This window comes from Ceratosolen solmsi, unplaced genomic scaffold (assembly GCF_000503995.2).
Source record: "Ceratosolen solmsi marchali unplaced genomic scaffold, CerSol_1.0 scaffold47, whole genome shotgun sequence".
NCBI classification, from domain to species: domain Eukaryota; kingdom Metazoa; phylum Arthropoda; class Insecta; order Hymenoptera; family Agaonidae; genus Ceratosolen; species Ceratosolen solmsi.
The window spans coordinates 9,195,520-9,217,702 of NW_011948419.1; the positions used below are offsets into that span (position 1 = coordinate 9,195,520).

Here is a 22,183-nt window from a genome sequence, read left to right on the forward strand (position 1 = left end):
GTGTAACTATATAAATGTGCACGTACAAAAATATAGTTGCACAAAATTACTAATAAATACAAGGAGTATAATCCATTTCAAAGTAAAATTGAAACTTATAGTTTATAAATTAAGTTAATTCAGTTGTGTACATAAATTTATGTTATGATTTATAACCAATAGCAAACTTTTCTCATAAAATATCTAAACTATTCAATATTGAAATTAAATATGATTAAAAAAAATTTTTATTTCATATGAAATTCTAGCATAAAAACAAATAAAGATTTAACAGTACATTCATTTGTCTATGGCAATTATATATATTACATAATAAAACTAACTAATCCATACCAAAAGTAATTGAAAACAAAAATTAAAAAACAATTGAGGGCGATTTGATAATGATATATGGTAACATGGGAAAAATATGTGGGTAAGACACAAATAGAAATCTCGTATTTAATGCAGTGGAAACGAATCATGAAATCTATGACAGCTGCGACAAGGTGCGAGAAAGAGAGAAAAAGAGAATAAGAATGGTAATGGCAGGCAGTATCACCAGGAGCGTCAGACATGATATCATCTGACCGATGACTCAACTCGAGGCATGTAATTATAACTTGATCGTCAACATTAATGCTTGCGCTAGTGATAAGGTAAAGACAGATATCAATGATAAAAAACGAAATCGCTAAATAAAACTTGTGATTTTACTTTGCTCTTTTTTCATGTATACCCCGTTTGTTTTTGCTTTGCCCTCCGGAATGTTCATTTTTATGCTTTTTTATTATTAAGCTTTTTATTTTTCAATAATTTTAGCGTTAATTTAAAAGAATGATCTGTCGTCCTTCTAACCATACACAGTTTATCATTTAATGCGCGTGCTAATCTACGTTTTTTCTCAAATGAACCTATGCTACTGAACATCAAATATTACTGTTGATACAGCATAGCTATCAATATATAATACAGTGTGCAGGTGGTTATACAGTTTATCTAGAGCGGTACTATATGCATTTAATGTAACCATAGAAATTTCATAATGAATTTACATATGACTGTATCTGTCATAAACGTACGTGAACGTTGTCAAAATGAAGTTTTCTCTTACAGCCTGTTATTTTACTTATCACGTTCCTCTCATTTATTTTCCCATCTTTTTGTCTTATTAAGCAAGTATTATCACACTTGCTTCTTTATATTATGTTAACTATATGCTTCATTTATAAGCTAATAGATATACATTATTAAAAACCGTTAATTCAATTTCTTTTAATTATTTAACTGATTTAAGTTATTAATTATTATTTAATTGTTTTTTTGTAATTTACAAAAACTTTTAAAAAAAGGATATTATGTACTATATGTGAACTGTTTCTGTATTACCTACTAAATTAATAAAATTAAAAACTTAATTTATTAATTACAGGTTTATTAATGCCAATTTATTTTCATTTTTGAAGTATTTTTTAAACTGTCTTATATATATTTTGATACCATTTGTAGTTCAGCAAAAGCATCAGTATGTTCGAAGCAGTGAAAGACAATCATTGCAATGAGTATAGACCATGGAATTACGATTTACTTGGTGGAGATTCTGTAAATAAGGTGAATATTTTTAAAATGTATTGAATATAAATCAGGAAATAAATTTAATTTTAAAATATAAATTTTATTTTAAAATCATTAATACAATGGTTCGATTGTCTACAATTTTATTAATATTTTGTGTGAGATATAACAGTTTTATTATAATATTTGAATATTTTATTATTTATGTTTTATATTAAATATTATTATTAAATATTTTATGTTACTATCTGTTATTGGTTTCACAATAGAAAATCATAATAAAAGAAGCAATAATATTATAATTTTTGGGTGCAGTAAAAAAAATTATGACGTAATGAGCAATTTATAATTATGATAATATAATATATAATGAATTGAGCAATAAAAATATATAACTATTAGTGTATAATACATATTAAATAAGACATGCTTATTTTAATAAAATAAATATGAAATATCTAATTTATAAATGTTTTTATTTATTTAATAAAGATACTTATAATGAGTAAAATTTTTCATCTTTCATTTTTTTTAGTTACTTTCATTAGATTTTTAAAACATTACTATGTTTTTAGGTTTATACTGACACAATTTTAAATTATTATAATATAAATTATATATATTTAAATTATACTGACTCAATCATTAAAATGTATTAATGTATTAATTATCATTAAAATGAATTTAATGCTGAAACAAGTGCAACTTAAACTATTGTTATTGATTGTTATTAAAGTACTCTGTCATTATATCATTATTATTATTTGTTATGATTAAATTGTTTAATGATTCTCTTATTATTAATCTTTTTTTATTGCTTACTTTTAAAATTTTATTTCTCATAGTATAATATTAATTTTAGATAAAGTTGTAAAAATTTATATTTAGTTAGTAAAATTAATTATGATTAAACTTCACATTTAAAAATCTACGTGATATAATAAGGGCTTATATATTTTCTTATATTTTATATATAGAATATATTAGTTTCTATTATTAAATTTGTTTATACAACTATTTTAATATTTATTATAATTAATTAATTCTTTTAAAACATCCTGTATTTTATCATATTGATAAGGTGCTGATTTACAATAATTTAGTGGCATTAATTACAGTATTTATAAAATATACAAAGAAATGCTAGAATAAAGATTCCGTATTATTAAATTTTATTTAAATAAAATGAAAGTTATATTACTGATTATTGTTTATATTAATAATAATTTTAATATTGCATCAAAGTACGTGACAGTTATAAATTACTATTAGTAATTATACAATAATTACATATATTCGTTTGATATTTAACTGTACATTAATAATGTTAAGGATACCTTTAATAATTATAAATTTATTTTAATTTTATTGCCCTTTAAATTTATAAATAAGAATCATTTAGTTGGATGAAGTAATATAAATATAACATGATTGTTTATCTAATTTGATTCGTATACTACATCAAACTTTTATTAAAATTAATTATAAATATTCAAATTACTATATAAAAAGATTACCTTGAAAATAAAATATATCAAAAGAAATTTCTTTCATAATTAAAAATTTTTGAAATATAAACTAATCTATAATGTCATTTTTTATGTATATATAGCTAAAATATGATATATTGAAAATCTGTTAGTATTTTATTTTATCATATATTATTTCAAAGAAATTGAAAAGACTAATTGATTTATATGGTTAAAGACGATACTAGATGATGATGAACAGGATTTAAGGAATTCTATGGTAGATGATCTTGTTGCTAAAATTTTAGATGATGACTGTATTACTGGTAATGATATATTTACCAATCATTATAATGATACTGTGCAACAGCATGAAGTTGGGGCTCCAATTTCATTAGATTGTAAGACTAGATTAGGTAAAAATGCATATCTCACAAATACTAATGATGTTCATATGACTTATCCCGAAGTACAAGTAGAAAATAATGCATTAAATATAAATGGAAATGACCAAGAATATAAAAATATCTCTACTGGATTAAATTCACTGAATTTTAACCTTTGTTTGGAAGAACAAAACTATGATAAGACTACTTTATATACTAATGGACACATCAATAATGTAGAGAGGTATGTATTCGATAAATACTAAATAATTTTATGTTTTTAATCAATAAGCTAGTTTTAAAAATTTAATACAATTTCATATTATCATTTTTATAATTTATAAATTTTTTACATATAAATTTTATAAGAAAATATAGAATACAGTTTTAATATAAAAAAATATTTAATTATTTTGGCATATTAATATATTTTTGATACTTTTTATAATTTTTTATTAATAACAAAATCAAATAGATTAGTATATTTAATAAGCAATAATATTTTTGTGTCGCAGAACCATACATATATCTGATAATAGTGTTCAAAAATCAGGACAACAATATCATGCTCAGGTTATAAATAATGAATCCTTTAGTTCCATGCAGAACTCATATACTCCTTTATCTAATAACGGTTTAATTACAACAACCAGTAACTTAAATTATAATCCCCATTCTGCCAATTGGTCTGATACCTTGTTTAATGACGAATGTGTTAAGGGTTTGTTTGGACACTATTCACAATTACAGTCTTGTAACAATATTGATTATGATTTAAATGTTGCACTGAATTTATCACTTAATTCAGAAGATAACACTTTTAATGAAATGCAACTTTGTTGCAAAATACCTCAAAATTCTCATAATGATATATTGAACATTCATGATTCCTGTAACGTGCCTGCTAATAGTCTAGGATACTCTTCTAGCTCAATTGTAACTGATTTAACTGCTGATTCTGGTTTTGTATCAAACGCATCATCGCAGCATTTTTCTCCTATCAATTACTATTCCAATAACCTTCAACAAAGCACATGTGAAGAGGTAAGCTGATTTTACACTCAATTTTTATAATTATTTATAAAACATTTATAAAATAAGATTTTATTGAATTTAAAAATTTAATTTTTTAATAGAATTATTAAAATTTATAATTAATTTACTTTCTAATTTTTATTTCATTAAGTATTTATTTTGAAAAATCTTTATGCTATATAAGTAGTCAATTTTTTATGACAAAGAAAAAAATTTAATTTAGAGTTTATTAATTTATTTTTTAAATTAAATTTATTTCTTAACTATAAAAAAAACTGAAGAATTAAAATTTAAAATATACTCGATCAGTTTCTAACAATTAGAATAGCAAATTTTGTAGTATCCTTTGAAGGCTTGTTGAAGTATTGAAAATGATATTTTGTTCTTATGTTCATTTAAACAAATCATTATTATTTAACCAAATTATAACAAAATGATTGAATTAACTATATGATAAATTGTTTGTTTAGTACAAAAATTATCATGAGATGTCCAATTTAATTGTTAACAACATTGCTATATCTAGTGAGCAGTTGTATCTAAAACAACAAAATTCTCGTACCTGTAAATTAGATGATACAGTGTCATTGGCGACTGAACATTTGGACAAGGGTGTTGTTAATCCTTTAAATCTCACTGAATCACAGCAATTTGTTTTAAATAATGATAGTCACAGAAACAGTGCAATATCACACGACCAAAGACTGAATACTCTTATAAAGATGCTCAGTTCTAAGGGTAATAATGATGTTAATAGCAAATTGCATGAACAGCAGGTATTTTCACCTGTTGGTTATTCTCATAATTTAGCTACAGCTGCTGTTGCAACTCAAGAATATAAGCAATTGCAACAGCTCAAATTCAATTGTCAGACAGCTAATGACTGTCAGCACTTGATGATTAACGATGCTGATGCCTTGAAATTCATGCAACAACATAACTCTCAAGTTAGTAAATATTGTTATTATAATTTTTAATTAAAGATTGTTTTAGAATATAAATTCTTTTTTATAACATTTCAACTATTTATTTTTGGTTCATATAGAATTGTAGCATTATTTTAAATATAAAAATTATTAAATAAAATAAAATATTAATTTTAATGTTTTAAAGACATAACAATTAACACAAATATTTTACAGAACAAGTATAAATTAACATAAAAATTATACAAATTATTTTCATTTAATTAAAGAAATTATTTTAAATAATAATTTTATGGCATAATAAAGCATTTCGTTAAAGTAACTTTATTATCTTGCAAATATTTTCAAGAATGCATTATGTATAATAATACGTACAATAATATAAAATGTATTGTCATTTTAAAAAATTACAAATTAATGATTTAGTTTTCTAAATATGGTTATTAAACATAAACTTCATATAAAAAAAGCTTATTATTTTAATATAACATATCATAATTATTGTTTATTTCTTGCAGATTAATCATAAAAGGTCCAGTAATATTTTAAATACTTATAAAATGACAACTGGATACGATTTATCAAACAGCATGAATTTTTCATCTAGTAATTTTATGTCACAGCAACATCTTGTTACTAATAATAATAATAGCATTGATAATGAGTTTTTCAATCATCTATTAAAACAACGCCAACAACAGCAGCATATAAAAAATGTGCCTACAATATCTTCAAACACTGACATATTTTTTAATGCTGGTTTAATACAAAGCACGAACACAAATGTATTTTCGAATCATGCAGTGATGCCTTTACCAGTAACTGTACCATCGTCTATATCTATATTCGAGAGTGGTTTAGGATACAGAAATAGCAATTCAACAAGAAGATCAGGCCCATCCAGGATATTATATTCAAGATTAGAACAAACTTATGAGCAATTCAAACAATTGGAGAAAGAGCGTAAGAAGTGTGAGGCTGGCCTCGCTGCGCATTTTCCTGGAAAAAAAGTAACAAGTGCTAACAACATATCAATTCCTAGACTTCAAGGTAGTCCATCAAGAGTCGATAAACTCATTATCGATCACTTCCGAGAACACGCTCGTGTTATTACACTTATAACAAAAGTGAGTGAAACAGAATTTATAAATTGTACGGAAAATTAACATTTTATTTAAAACAATAGCCAATCCTAAAATATTATTAAACGCACTTTCATCATATAAAAAAATTCAATGTTTTTTGAAATTTACTTTTAAAACAGATGAATTTATCATTAATAAAATATTTTAATTTATGTTGATATTAATTTTTTTATTATTTATCATCAAAGTCAACCATTATTTACATAATATTTATTTGAATGTTTTAAACTACATCATATTTTCAAATAATTTAACTGAGCAATTTTGTTTTAAAATTTTTTTTGTAATGTTTTATATATTTACTGAATTATCAATATATTTGATCACATATTTTATGCTTATACATTAATTGTATATTTTACACAAACAGCCAAATTGTGTTGTAATTATATAATTACATACATTTACTTACTTTGAATTAAAATATAATTATAATTAATATTATAAGTAATTACAGTATATAGAAATAACTACGTATTTTGATCAAATAATGAATAGAAAATTCGAGCATTAGATTAGAAAAAGGTAAAGAAATTGAAATTTATTATAAAAAATAGGCATTTATTTTTTTATAGATTAAAAAAAAATGTACTAAGTTTTTTAACCAATTTTTTTAATGTATTGAAACGAAAAATTTAAATTACAGTTAATACGATCGCTTTTCATCACAGGGAATATTTTTATAGAATATATTTTGTAAGTACAGCTTCTGTATATTAACAATAATAATGAATGTCTTTCGAAAAAAGCGATCATTAAATACATGAAGAAAATTTTAATAAAAAAAACCGATTGCATCCATTAGATTCGAAAATTTAGTTAAGACATTAAAATTAGAACGAAATTGGAACTGAAATTGTTAATCCTTAAAGTTATAGCAATTTAATTAAAATTCATCATAGAATTATCGATCCTTATCCAATATGAATATAAAATAAATCAGAAAAATAGTTAGTATTTTTAATGTTAATATATATGTAGTCTACTTAAAAACAAGAAATTGCTAGAGGTATCGATTGAATAATAATTAAATAAAGTTTTTGACTTAATCAAAAGGTCGTATGTTTAATTAGTCACATTCAAGATACTAACCCACAATGAAGTTAATCAATTAATTAATAATCATTAGAAGAAATAAATATAATGTTAAAAAAAGAATTTTTAACATTATAAGATTTGCACTTGAGAAATCGTAAATAAAAAATTGGTTAATTATTTACTGACTACTCCGCGACATTTATTTTAATCAACAAAATTTTAACACGTGTTAAGAAAAATTGTAAAGAAAAAACTATAATATAACATAAAATAAACACAACCATATGAAATAAAAAGTATTATTTTTAGTATATAAAGTTTGCGGAATAACCCAATTTTTAAATTACGAATATTAATAAAATAGAATTACTTGTAAATAGCATGAATGATATTTTAATTATTTTAAACAGTTGAAGTATCTCATAGAATTCGTTTGAGAATTATTACGATGATCAAGCTGCAGGGCACAATATTATTGAATATTACCTATGAATACGTGTGATCGAATATAAGACCAGCGAAATCTACTAATATTGCAATTAAATATAATATATACCTTTTTAGGTTTGCAAACGAATTTAAAATTCAATGAATCATGGCTGATGTTTCTGAATTTACACGATTAGATATAATATTAGATTAGTGAATATTAATACATCGTAGGAAAATAAAGTATTTTATCTTAAATTTATGAGAATGGGCGACTGTGAAGTCATTCAAAGATCTAAAATGAAGTAATTAGTATGAAAATAACAGTATAATATTGATTGATATTACATTTTATATAATATATATTTAATAAAATATGTAATTCAGTATAAAACAATTTTCATTTTTTTTAATATTCTAAATACAGATTTTATTATTTATGATTGAAATTATTTAAATAACTTATTATCTAATGAGTATTATTTTATGATATGCATTTATATAATTATCTGCAAAAATAAGCTATTCAATATTAATACATTTCACGAATAATTAAATTAGATAGTCAGCACATATTTTTTTTATAATTTAATTATAAGTAGACTAAATTTTAGCTCAGATAATATAATTATAATTTTCTAATAATTAGTATTTTCTATGATTAGATTTTTAAATTTTGATTTAAAAAAATAAAGAAATAAACTAAAATACCAGCTTGATAGAAATAAGTAAATTTTAATTTTATTTTATTTTTAGTAATATAATCATTAAAACGTATTTGAGGACAAACACTGTCTATTTTTAACAATTATAAAAACCTTTTGTTGAGAAATTTTATTTTTATAACATTAATTACATCAATACACACAACAATATAAAACTATATTTGTTTTTTCTTTCAATTTATATATTATTATTTTTCAACTTAATATTTAATAAACTACATTTTCCATTCTTTCGTCTTTAATTTTAAGATGGAACGTCTTCGAGCTGCTGAAATGAATCAAAGAATACACAATGCTGTGGACCATTGGCGAGATGCTATAAAATTTGTTCAGGAGCGACGTAAACAAGAAATTACCAATACGAATAAACGTCAAAAAGAAAACTTACATGGTATTTCAATTCATGATGATAATGGTAAGTAAACGTTTTTTTACAGGTTGGATAAAAAGTAGAAACTAACATAATACATATATATACATATAAACTAACATATATATATATATATATATATATATATATATATATATATATATATATATATGTGTGGGGTCAGACAGATCAGACTTAAAAACCTCTCGATGATGTTAGGTGGGGGTGTTTGCTGGCAAGTGGAGGAGGCAGATGCAATTATTTAATTCAACACACAGTGTATCTTGGGTTCCTTTTATTAAATACAATGATATGATTATAATTAATGGCTATATAATTATATGAATGTTGATTATAAGTGATTTTAAGTCAGTGAAGTTTCTTCAGCGATTTTACGTGCTGATGAAATTTAATACTCGCAGCAGCATGAGGTGTGAATCTCTGCGTCCTTGCGGAGTGTCATGTTTAAGTGGCGTTCTGATAATTACTTGTATAAGAGATGAATATTATCATCTGTGGCTGTCGTGAACGCTTAAGAATTGTTTTATATTTTTTGGTTGATGTACGTAAGAGCCGTAGTTGTTGTAAGCCGTAGCTGTTTTAGATGGACGTGAAGCCATCGCTGAATTTATATGTATGTTTAAGATACGTTAATAAATGTTGGTGTTATACTTTAGTTAATTTCACTCTTAAATTACGCTTGGCACTTGTGCTCCTTGAATTTAACACTTAACGGATTATGATTGTCCGTGGCGTCACTGTTGGTTTATTAGATTATTAATTGATAATAAATGTAGATTGTTTTAAATCAGACTGATTATTAATTGATGACTAAGTACTTGGTATAGCTATAGTGAGTGATAACTGTAGTTTGAATGTTCGAAAAGGAATACAGTAAGCCGGTGTGTAACGATTGAGTAGATGTTAACAGAACAGTGAGCACCTGTGCTTGGCGAGCTGCTCTTAAATGTTATCATGGCAGCAGTGCTCGAGCTTGTTGCTAGACCGAAAGTCTTGATGACGTCAGTACGAAGCTACAGAATTTTCTAGAAGTCTAGGACACTGCCTTGGAAGGTTCGAAAAGTGTCAATCGTCGTTGCTATGCTGAAATATTGTCGAACACTAGGCAATAAGGAGCAGACCACTCTTAGAACTCACGGAACCAATGTTTACAAACATAAGCGTCCGAGAGCTTGTACTTTTCCCATTTTTAAAATTCTTCGACGTTGCTCCAATCCGTAACAAAAAAAATATATATATATATGTATATAATGACAAAGAAGAAATAACTTATTTAGAAAAATCAATTACTTAATTTTTAAATAATAAAAATAAGAATAATAATTAATATAAATAAGATCTTTTAATTTTATTTATGCACAAAAGTATTTTTAAGTATTACTAATTACAATATTTGAAAGTAGTTAAACTTTTGCAATATTTTTTATGTAATATATTTATATATAATAAATAATATTAATAACGATAAATTATATAAAAATATGTAGAATAAATATTTCATTTTATAAGTATCCTCAATAAATATTAATTTCTAATATTACAATAGTTCAATATATGTAATATATATGTCAAATAATAATATATAATGTATCTACATAAATCAAAATGTAATTCAGAACCATAAAAAAGGTATTTAATACATAAATTAATCCAAACCAATTTATAACACATTTAAAAATTTTAATAGTTTCATAAAATATAAAAATTCTTTACATTATTTTAGTGATTATACTATTGAATCTCGTTTAATATTTATAAAAATATAATCTGTTAATATATATATCTAGTAGTATTTCATTGATTTTTTAATAATTATCTTTATTAGAAAAAAAGTAAATAGAAATGATTAAATTATAATTTTAATTGGTTTTAAAATAAATAAAAAGCTCAAAAAAAATGTTTAGATTTTTATATGAAATAATATATTAACGTTTAATTTAACCACAAAAGCGGTCATTATGTGTTAGAAAAATCTAGTTTTTGATGATTGAATTATGATCTCTGTTTTATTTGATTTCAATAAATAAAATAACTACTAATGCAGTTTATTTCGCAATATCTTATTTATATCTTTCAACATTAATATAGAAATATGAAAATTAGAATATTATATATAATGATACTATATTTTTCAATTACATTTATAATAAATATCGCTTACTAATATTTTATCATAAATTATTGTATTTGATTATTAACGTTAAAATGAATGTATTTGAACTATAAAACTCTAATAATTAATGGCTAAATTACATTTATACATTTTTATTTTAGATTTATTGTATATAAATATAAGGGTAGATGTATATCATACATACTTTCCGCTTTCCTGTTTACATTTCATAATGATTAATATATGCTCATTCATCTTTTAAAAGAAATTTTAACAGAAATCTTATGTAGTAAGGAAGTAATCGGTATAATAAATGTTTATAATAGTAATTTATATTTTTTGTATTAATGTCTTAATCTATCATAAATTGTTATAATTAATTTATCAATAAGAAAAGTAAATAAATGATTTTGTCTAATTAAACTCACAATACTGAAAAATCTAATAAAATATTTAATACAGATAATTGAATTTTTTCAAATGATAAAGAAACATTGTAATACAATAAAAAAAAATTTAATTTTTATATTTTTAAACTATTTTAAACGTATTAAAAATTTATAATTATTAAAATATAAAAAGTTTATTAAAGCCTTTATTAAATTAATTCTCATACAGATTGGTTTTGTTTCTCTTTAGCTTTTCCAGACATACAAGCACTGGCCGAGAGCATTTATAAATTAACGGAAGCTTCACGCTTTGCAAGGACTGCAATGTTCAATGCTATGCAGGCGACGCTTCTCTATGATAGTGAAGTTGAGAACAAAATTGTAGAAACCAATCAAGATATTATAGTAAATGTGCAATCTAAAGAAATCGATGTTTTTAAGGAGATAATTGATTCGGCTTCTATAGGAGTTGTTGGAGCTGTATTGGTAGTTAACGAGGAAACTACTGACCGTACTTAAAAAGAATACCAACTTTATTTAATCATACTTTCTGTAAGTCTTTTTTACATTGTCTGATTTTGGTGACTAAAGTTATTAACAAAATAAAGAGAGAGAGAGAGAGAGTGAGAACCATCAAAGAGGGACGGAGGTAAATAGAGAGAATACAATTATATAATTTAATAAAAATATCATAGTAATCGAATTTCTTGGTGCTAACCATTACTTAAAAACTTTTATTAAAGATATCATGTCGCTTTATTACATGCATTTATAATGAAGCACACATGGTTCGCATTGTATTGATCACATAGATGAATGCATAGGTATTGATTACCAAAATAAGCATACGATTGAAAGAATGAGATAAAAAAGATAAAAGTCGTGACAAAATTGATCTATAGATTCATAGTAAAGTGTTTAACTGTGTTGCTTAACATTTATATTTGTTATTTCTAATTCAATAATTTTTAAACAAAATAAAAGAGCGCTGTAAATATCAACTTCTAATGCTATACGTACGAACTGACAAAAACGGAATGCTATGGTTAGTTGTCTCGTTGATGAGGTATTTTTACGTACGTTACTTGTAGTCAGCTAAAACAATAAAAGAAATATATTCGATTCGAGATATTACATAATGAAAATATGCAAATTTATTACTCATACATTTTTTATGTATATAATTTCTTTTCATAAAAAAATTAATTTTATTTTATTAATTTAAATTAAATTCAATAGCTACGAATATTAATTTCTGAAATGTAAATAAAATTGATACTTATAAAAGAATAACAATACAAATGTTCTACTTCAAAGTTATTTTGCTAAAAAGTATACTTAATAGAATTACTTAAAAATTAAGTAATTCTAATTCTTTATGGTTATTTTAATATTATAAAAATTAATTTTTCTAATTTAATAATATTTGAATGAAAAGAGTAACAAAAAAATCTAGGGATATTTTTAGATTTTTGTGAAATTATCTGCTAATCTCGAGTTGAATATTTGTTTATAACTAGGTGAATGTTTCGGGTTGATCTCTGTATATAAACTGTCGAATTTCTCAATTAAACAATAGATGAGTTGTTTTAGAGTAGTTAAATGTGGCCTTCTTTAAATGTGTGACCCATATTATGCGTGCGTATCTGTCGGATATTAATCGAATTAAAATTGGGAGCTCTACGGTATACTCCGTATGTTCGATTCAATTTAAATTACATTAAATAGCCAACTTGTTTTTTTTTTTAAATATGCGTTATTTGATGTTCATATTGTAATAATGATAGCTTTATTTTAACATTAGTGTTCTAATGCGCGTAGCCCATTTTAAGCTTTAATGAATTCCAATAAATAATAAACTTTACATTTTCCAAAGATTTTATAAAGATAAATTCATTATCTTTATATTATTAGGTTATTAAAGTATTGTTTTATTAATATTTATTAAGTTAATGATCGATATATCCAATAAGGATGGTAATTATCTCAACATAAGCAATGATCGATGCATAACCGATAGAGAAAAGATGAAAAATATATTCATTTGATTTTATACAAAATAAATTATTCATTATTGTCGATTATTTAAAAATGTTGAAATTACAAAGTAGAAAGATTATTGGATTACGCGGATGATTTCTCAATTGAACAAATCCGATGTTCATGTAATGTATATGTATATTGATTGATATATATTTGCGTGCGAGCGTACTTGAATCGTTCAACTACGCTACACACTAGTTTGATTTACAAAGATTTTTCTAATTAGAATGTTAATGTTATGATTTTTAGTTAATAATTTTTTAATGGTTTGTAATGAAAAACAAATATTTAAATGATTTTTAATACAAATTTTATATTGCATAAAATAGGAAAAGCAATTTTATAGTTTAAAATATCGTCATTTGTATAATTATTATTTATTATTAATTTATCAATGCAGTGAATTTGAATAATACCATTACCAATTTTTAATTGATTTTGAATCATTACTTTTTTTTGTTTCTTCTTCAAATAAATTAATATGATTTAATTACTACTTTTTAATTATTTTTCAAAATATATAAAGTATTAATACCACAATAAATACTATATTTACGATTTATTAGTATTTGTTTGAGTATTATTTTTTTAACTGTTCCATAATTCCATTCTATGTACTTTAAATTATTTATTTTATTAAATTGGAATAGAATAAAAAACTTATAAATTTAATCAAAACAATAAAAAAAGTTTATAATTTTTAATCAACTTTTTTTATTTACACACAAATATGTAATAATTATATTTTTAAATAATATTGAAAATGTTAAACTTTTGATTAATAACAGACTAATTAAAAAAATTATATATTAAAGTATAGAAATTCATTTATACTTTTTCTGTAAAAAATATGTAAGAATTAAAATTATGTTTTAAGAAAGAATACTTGTTTTGTTTCTTGTTGATTGCCATATCGTATTTATTACTTTAATTAAATTGAATTTATATTCATAAAATGAATTAAAAGTTATTGATGTATTCTTTATTGAGATTCACAAAATAATTTAAAATCTAAATAACATAATTAGAATGTGTAAATTAGGTTTTCACAGGCACAACATTTTCCAAAAACTTGTGATTTATACTGATAAAACAATTTTGATAGTATGAATAATAATTTTATCTATAAAATCAATGTTTTATTTACTAATTTCATTTAATAATAATGAATAAAAAATATTGCATAACACTTATTGGTTTTACATGATTGCGAGATATTAAATATTTTAGGTTTTTTAATATAATCCATTTATTTAAGTTTTAATTTAATTATTTTTGTACATTTTCAAATTCACTATCAGTAAAAAAAAAACGAGAAACGTATAGAAATTTACTAATAATATTGAACATATTTTTTCTTTCCCTTTCAAATTCTTATACTTTGCAAATGAAGCCACATCAACTGTCTACGTTTTTAACTTCTTAAAAATTAAAAATATTATCAACTTAAAATAATCGATTAGTTATATTATTTTTCATTTTTTATTTGTTTATTCAAGTAATATTTTTATTTTTATTTTCTTATCTCTGCTAAACTTAAGTATTTTAAATGTTATATCTCGAAAGTTCGTAAATATTTAACTTATATTATTTAATATTAATAGTGTAACTAATTTGTGAATTTATTCAACTTTATAAATATTTTAATAAATCGTTACAGTAATAAAATTATTTGTAATGTATTACATTTTTTAAATGATCATACAATAATCATATAAGACTTTTATAAGTCTTTTATAAAAAAATTTAGTTTTATTATAGAAAAAGTAGTTCATATACATTTCCTACATTCAAAAACATAGGTTTTTGAAAAGAAACATTAAATATCAGAATTCAGTATATTATTACACATTTTACAGAAGCAAATCATAAAACTATTATTTAATCTGAGTTGAAAAATCTAAATTAAGAAAAATAACTATTTATGTGGATGATAAAGCAATAATATAACTTATTTTTAGTAATTGTATATTTAATTAAGCAAACTCAATTCGGTGAATTCAATTAAAATGAACTTTTTTAACTCAAGAGTTCCCACATATTTTATAAGAAATATGTAATAAAAATTGTTAAAATCCTCTTTTTGCTATTGGTATTTGTGATTCATTTTAAAAAGAAAAAATTTTGAATCTTTTTTATTGATGAATTTTTCTGCTCTGCATAAATTGAAGAATATTTGTTTTTTTATAGTTTTGAATAATTCGTGACTACAATTTCATAATATTGTCACTCTTTCATATTATCCAATAATGTATTGTTAATTTTTATAAAAACTATTTTACTTTAGTTATTAATTATATATATTTATTTTAATAATTAATAATATGTATATATATATATATATATATATATATATATACGTATATATTATAAAATCTATATTAACCTCTTTTGTTTTTAAGTAATTAAATATTTAATAAAACAATATAAAAAATCAATTATTTCACCTTTAAAAACTTTCGATACCTAAAAATTATAAAGTAATTTCAACATTTTAATCTATTTTTGTAGATTAGTACAACTTTGTTCAACTGAAAATTAAAAAAATAACTGTTAAAATTTTTATATAAAAAAATATTTGATTAAGTAAGTGATATTTGTGTTGATCATCATATTTGGAAAATTATTGGTAGCGACAGGTTTATTTTTATACCAATAAATGTAATATTTTATTCAAATAAGTATGCTTGGACAAAGTAAATGAATGATCGTCATTGATATTATGAATAATTCTTATCACTTAAGAATAGACTACGAGTGATATTAATTTTATTGTGCATATCACATCTGTTGTATTTTGTATATCTATTAATTTCTTATTGTTTTACATAATTTTATAATTTATACTTTGAATAATTAATTTGACTATTGTAAATTCTAAAAACATTCTTTAAAATTCAATCGTTTAATATTCGTTTTAGATGTTATAATTAGAATCAAAATACAAGCTACGCATAATAATGATTATGTACTAAATAAAAAAAATAAACATAAATTACTACCAAAAAGATAACAGATTAAGAATGATAGTAAAAAAAAGAAAAGTAAATAGAAAAGATAATGAAGATAGTGCAGTCGTATTAAGTATGATATGCAACTACAAAAAATATTATTTACGTAATACGTTACATTAATAGTACATTAATACATTAATACATTAATATATTAATATATTATTAATATTAATTACATTAATACATGCAATGACCATCAGCAGATGTATCAAATAATTCATATTTAACTAATATAATTAAAGTGAGTTGTGTCATAGTTAATAAAAACAATGTACTTATTTAAAATATCAAATTTTAAGAACACCATTTATAAATTTATAAAGTATATTGTCATACGTTTCATTTCTAATAATACGTTTATGGCCATACATAATTATTTCAAATAATTTTAAGAAAATTTCAAAAATATTTATATAAATGTTCTTTGTTAAAATATTAAAAGAAGCGATGTTAATATTGAGTTTTATGCATTTAATTACATGTTCTAAAATCATAATTTTATAATATGATTTTTCAAAATAATACATAAAACTGAATTTATTAACGCAATTTATAAATTAATGGTTTTGTAATTAGCAAATCATTTAGGTTGTTAGATACTTTCTAATTAATATCGTTTAGAGCTCTTTTTTAAATAATTTATCATTTATAATTTGCTATTTATCATTTGGCAAAGTTAATACTTTTGTTATAAAAATTATAAATAATAAAATATGTTTCAATTAATTAGTCGTTATTTCGTTTATTTATCAAAAACTTTGTAACAATAGATATATATTTTTAGTCTATATAGTGTTAACCTATGTATATCCATAATTGAGTTCTTTGGAATATAATTTTATAAAATTTCTCTGAAATATGTTTTGATATGATAAATAGGAATAAAAAATAAATACTTTGTTCGAATGAAATGAGCAAAATATTTGATTCTTGCTATATTTTAACACAAAATAAGTAATTTATGCTAAGTAGGTAATTGATTTAAAATTACTACAATTAAAAAATATAAAATATAATAATTGTATGAAAACGAGTTTTAGATAATTACTATGTAATGAATATTATTAAATAAAATGTGCACATATCAAAATATAGATAACAGGGGTAACTTAATAATTTAATAACAATAAAATGTTTGTTTAATAAAATTTGGTAATATATAATTATTGTATAAATTTAAATAATTATTGTCTCACTTAGAAATATACTTGAAACATAATGTCACAGTGGTGATTATTAAAATTCAAAATATAATGAAATGAATGAGAAGAAATCAATTATTAAACATGTTATAGATCTTTTTATTATATAAAATATCTATAACGTTTAGTATATTATATGTAGAATTTGATGTTGAGTAAACGACATTTTTTATTATATAATTTATTGAATATGATATGAAACTAGCTACAGTTAAATTTATAATAGAAAGTACATATTTTTGTATCAATATTCATATATACAACTATCACATGATTTAATTAGTTATAAAAGTAACAATAATTTATCTGATATTTTGTATTCCTGAATAATATTTTTAATATTATAATAACTGTTAACGATTATTTTTTAAATTGCTTATCTGTGAACAGTTTCAAATATTGTAAATTGAAAAATAAATGAAAATGGTGAAGACAAGACAAACATGAAGAACAAATATGAGTCAACAAATACAATAAGCTTATATAATCACTTTTTGTCCATTTAATTAAATTTAAATTTTTAGGAAAGATTTCACTAATATTTCTTCATTAAAGACCTTTCTTTTCAAATATTAATTTCAACAGTTATATATAATATCATAAATATATTATAATTATACTATCCAGAATTATAAAAACAAAAACTATAAATAAATAATATAAAATATTAATAATAGTTGTCAAATTAAGAGTTAACTACTATATTAATATATTAAAATAAATCAACTTTTTGTTCACCTTAAAAATCTACTCTTTTAATTTGTTTTATAAGATAAATAAACATAGGTGCCGGTATTAAGTTGAAGAACAATGAAATTCATATTATATTTATATTTAAACATAAAAAGGTACTTTGAACATATTTTTTTTTTAATCTAAAGTGAATATTTTATAAAAAAAATTTTAATTAGGATAAAATAAAATATAAAATATAACATAACATATACGAATAATAAATATATTTGTTCTGCCAATGAATTTGATAATCGAGAATAAATTTTTAGTATACAAAAATGTATTTTTTGTATTAAGTTAAATATTTTTTTCAGAAATGATTTATTTCCTAATATATCTAAAGTGTAGTTTCTTGATATAGGAAAAAAATGTTCATAAATGATATGAAAATGCGAAATCGAGAAATCCTTAAGTAATTAGATAATAATTGAAATACATCGCATGTCAAGTAATGAAATATTTTAAATAATTTAAAATTATTAAAAAAAAATTAGATATAATTTAACTTAAAATTCAATGCAATATTTATCGTATCTTAACATTATTATAACGTATTAATGTCTGTATAAAATTAGTATATAAATTTGAAAAACATATAACTAATAAGTTTTCCATAAATAATAAAATTATAACATATAATCTTACTAATCCAAAAATTTGAAAATTTTTGTTAAAAATTAAAAATTTCAAGTGAAGTTAGCGATAAAAGAATAAATATGAACTTTTTATATTATCTAAATTTTAATTATTTTGCTAAATTAAAAAATAATTTATAATAAAAAATAATAATAGCGAAATAACATTTTTTAAAATATTTTTTAATAATATATTTTAAAACTATTCATGTAATTTTAATATAATTGAAATTTAAAATTTAAAATAAAGATACACATATTAAAAATAGCAAATAATCTGTTTAATTTAAAAACGCAATATTTTTAATTTAATTTCTGAAATTAATCTTACGATATCTGCCGAATATTATTTATAGATATATAATAAAATAGAGGAATTTGTGATAAAAGAGTAGTTATTCATCGTTAAAAAGAGAAGTCGAAAAATTACAAATAACTGCAATTTACTATGTTTAGTTTTATTTTTTTTTATAAAAAAAGAAATTGTACCATGACATACCTTTGAAAATAAAGTTTCAAAGTAAAACAACATTTTGTTTCAATATTTCAATAATTATGTTTTAACATAATTTGTATTTGATAAAGAAAAATATTAAAAATATTAAAATAAAAATATTTTCTACCTAAATTCAGTATGAATTTTATATTTTTCTATTTTCTATCATGAATAATAAAAAATAAAAATAAAATACTATTTAATCAAGTATTATATACAAATTAATTTAAATTTATTTTAATTGTAATAATAAAATGTAATTATATTGTAAAAAGTAATCACATTGAAATTTGACATATTTAAATATTAAAAAAAGATTAAGACAAAAACAAGAAAAAATATAAACTAAAATTGTGTAAAATAAAAGTATTTATAAAAGTAATAAATAATTAAACTGTACAAGTATCTTCTATATATATTAGGTTATTTTGCAATTACTATTTCTAAATATTAAAAAATGAATACGAAAATCAGTATGATGGCACAGTTAGTGTATGAAAAATTTCTTTTGAAAAAATATCAAGATCAAAGCAAGTTAGTAATAATAAGCTTTTGTATAATTTTTTCAACAACCATAAATTAAAAAAGTTTGCATATAAGCTTCCGTCTCATTTATTCTTTAAATTAAAAGGCCTATACAATTAAATAAATCTTAAATTAATGCTTTAAAAGATAGAGTAAGTCAAAAATCAAAACATTTTTTCAAGTAAGATTTTGGTAGATTTAATTAATATATTTAAATTTCGAATGTACACTTTGGTATATTTAAAAATTCTATTATATTTTGAACTACAAAATTTTTTAGCATCTTTCAGATGATGAAGAATTACAATTGAATAGTTTTTTGAGATACTTATAAATTAAAAGAAATTTTATTACAAAATAGAAATGTAAGTTATTACGGTGAGTAGAAAGTGTTATCTTATAGATTTAATGAAAATGAAATATATAATAATAAAATATATTTATTTCCTCTCGTACTCCTCTCCTAACTCTTATTTTAATTTATGATAGTTTCTATGTTCATTCTAATAATAAATAATAAATAATAGTAAATCTAGTTTGGTACCATTTTTATCACGAATATCTGACGAGTAACAATCTGTTTTGTGTATATCGGCTGTATTCACTTTCCTGTCAATGTAAACTTATTTGTTTAGTTGATAGTGATAAAAAAGTGGAATCGTTCGTATTTTATTGAATATTTTTATACAATAATAATCACTGATTATAATTTGTCACTTAATATTTGTCTTTATGAGATATTACTATATTATATTTTACTTTATATTTAATATATTCAATATCTTCAATTAAAATTTTTGATATGTACTATGAATACTTATAATTTTTTATTTCTAGAAGATACAATCAATTATTGACTTTTTTAATAGTGATATTTTTTGTTTCTAATTTGTAATGTCTGAATAGTCTTATTGTGTAGTCATACTTCAAAATAAAAAAATTGTAATTTATTATCTTTTTAATTGTTATAATAAAATATTTAATGAATTGTTAGTAAAATTAATTAATGAAACAATAAAAAAATCAATAGCTTATGCCATTTTATGATTGAGTTATAATTTAAGGGTCGCATCGTCAGTACCTTCGTTTCAATCATTTATGGTGTTATGTAAATAGTATGTATAATTAAAGAAATTAAAATTTATTTTAAAAATAGTTTATTAGATTATATTAATTTAATATTGTAAATAAGCTTTTATTTAATTTTATTAAATTGTACGTTATTCCTCATTTAATCTAATGTTCGCGTGTGCCACTTATCATAATAGAATATAATTGTTAAGTTAATGTTACATGTATTACCCTCGTAGTTGTTTACATTAATTTGTTATTTAGCTTTAGATAGTAAATCCTAAATCTACTGTTCAATCTTGTTTGATATTAAGAATTTAAAACTGTAATCCTTTCGATTTATATCCAAATGAATTCTAAATATTTTTGATTACTCGACAATTGTTAAAACTTGTTTCAGATTACTTTTTTATTAAACATGATTGCTTAACTTTGATCAACGCTCAAATAAATACATAGAATAAGTGAGAGACGTTACATATATAATTATATTTAGCAATCTTGGTGAATCAAAATTAATAGAACTCGATTATTTTTAAATTGATAATTTAATATTATTTTGGATCAATTAATTGCTTCTTCAGATTATTAAATTCTGAGTCCAACTACTGTAAAAATGATTAACTCCAATGATATGTAAGTAAAACAACTATCTGCGTATTTATCAAGAAGCCTATATATATTTAGTCCAATTTGACTTTATTTTTACAGTTAAAAAGTTTCTACAAACAATTTTAGCAAATAATATACAATAATATTTTGTTTATGCATATTATATTATATAATTTTAATTACTATTTTCATATGTTAATAGAATGCTTTGACGTTTAAACAGTTTCCGTAATAAACGAATTCTTTAGTA

At 21.5% G+C, this 22,183-nt stretch overlaps 1 protein-coding gene across 1 annotated transcript; it reads left to right on the plus strand.

Moving 5' to 3' along the window:
- The first annotated feature begins 285 nt into the window (after nt 1-285).
- Nucleotides 286-21,799, plus strand: LOC105360696 (uncharacterized protein C17orf104 homolog). Its single transcript, XM_011497674.1, has 9 exons — nt 286-587; nt 1,489-1,590; nt 3,265-3,653; nt 3,925-4,453; nt 4,915-5,391; nt 5,889-6,497; nt 8,957-9,122; nt 11,851-12,152; nt 21,722-21,799. Exons 1-8 carry the CDS (start codon nt 573-575, stop codon nt 12,117-12,119), a joined length of 2,556 nt encoding a protein of 851 aa, XP_011495976.1. The 5' UTR covers nt 286-572; the 3' UTR covers nt 12,120-12,152; nt 21,722-21,799.
- The last annotated feature ends 384 nt before the right edge of the window (nt 21,800-22,183 follow it).

Excerpts from the sequence above, each read along its gene's own strand:
- LOC105360696 (XM_011497674.1), top strand. Across the intron at positions 5,392-5,888 it reads TGCAACAACATAACTCTCAA|ATTAATCATAAAAGGTCCAG; the intron begins GTTAGTAAATAT and ends TATTTCTTGCAG. Across the intron at positions 9,123-11,850 it reads TTCAATTCATGATGATAATG|CTTTTCCAGACATACAAGCA; the intron begins GTAAGTAAACGT and ends GTTTCTCTTTAG.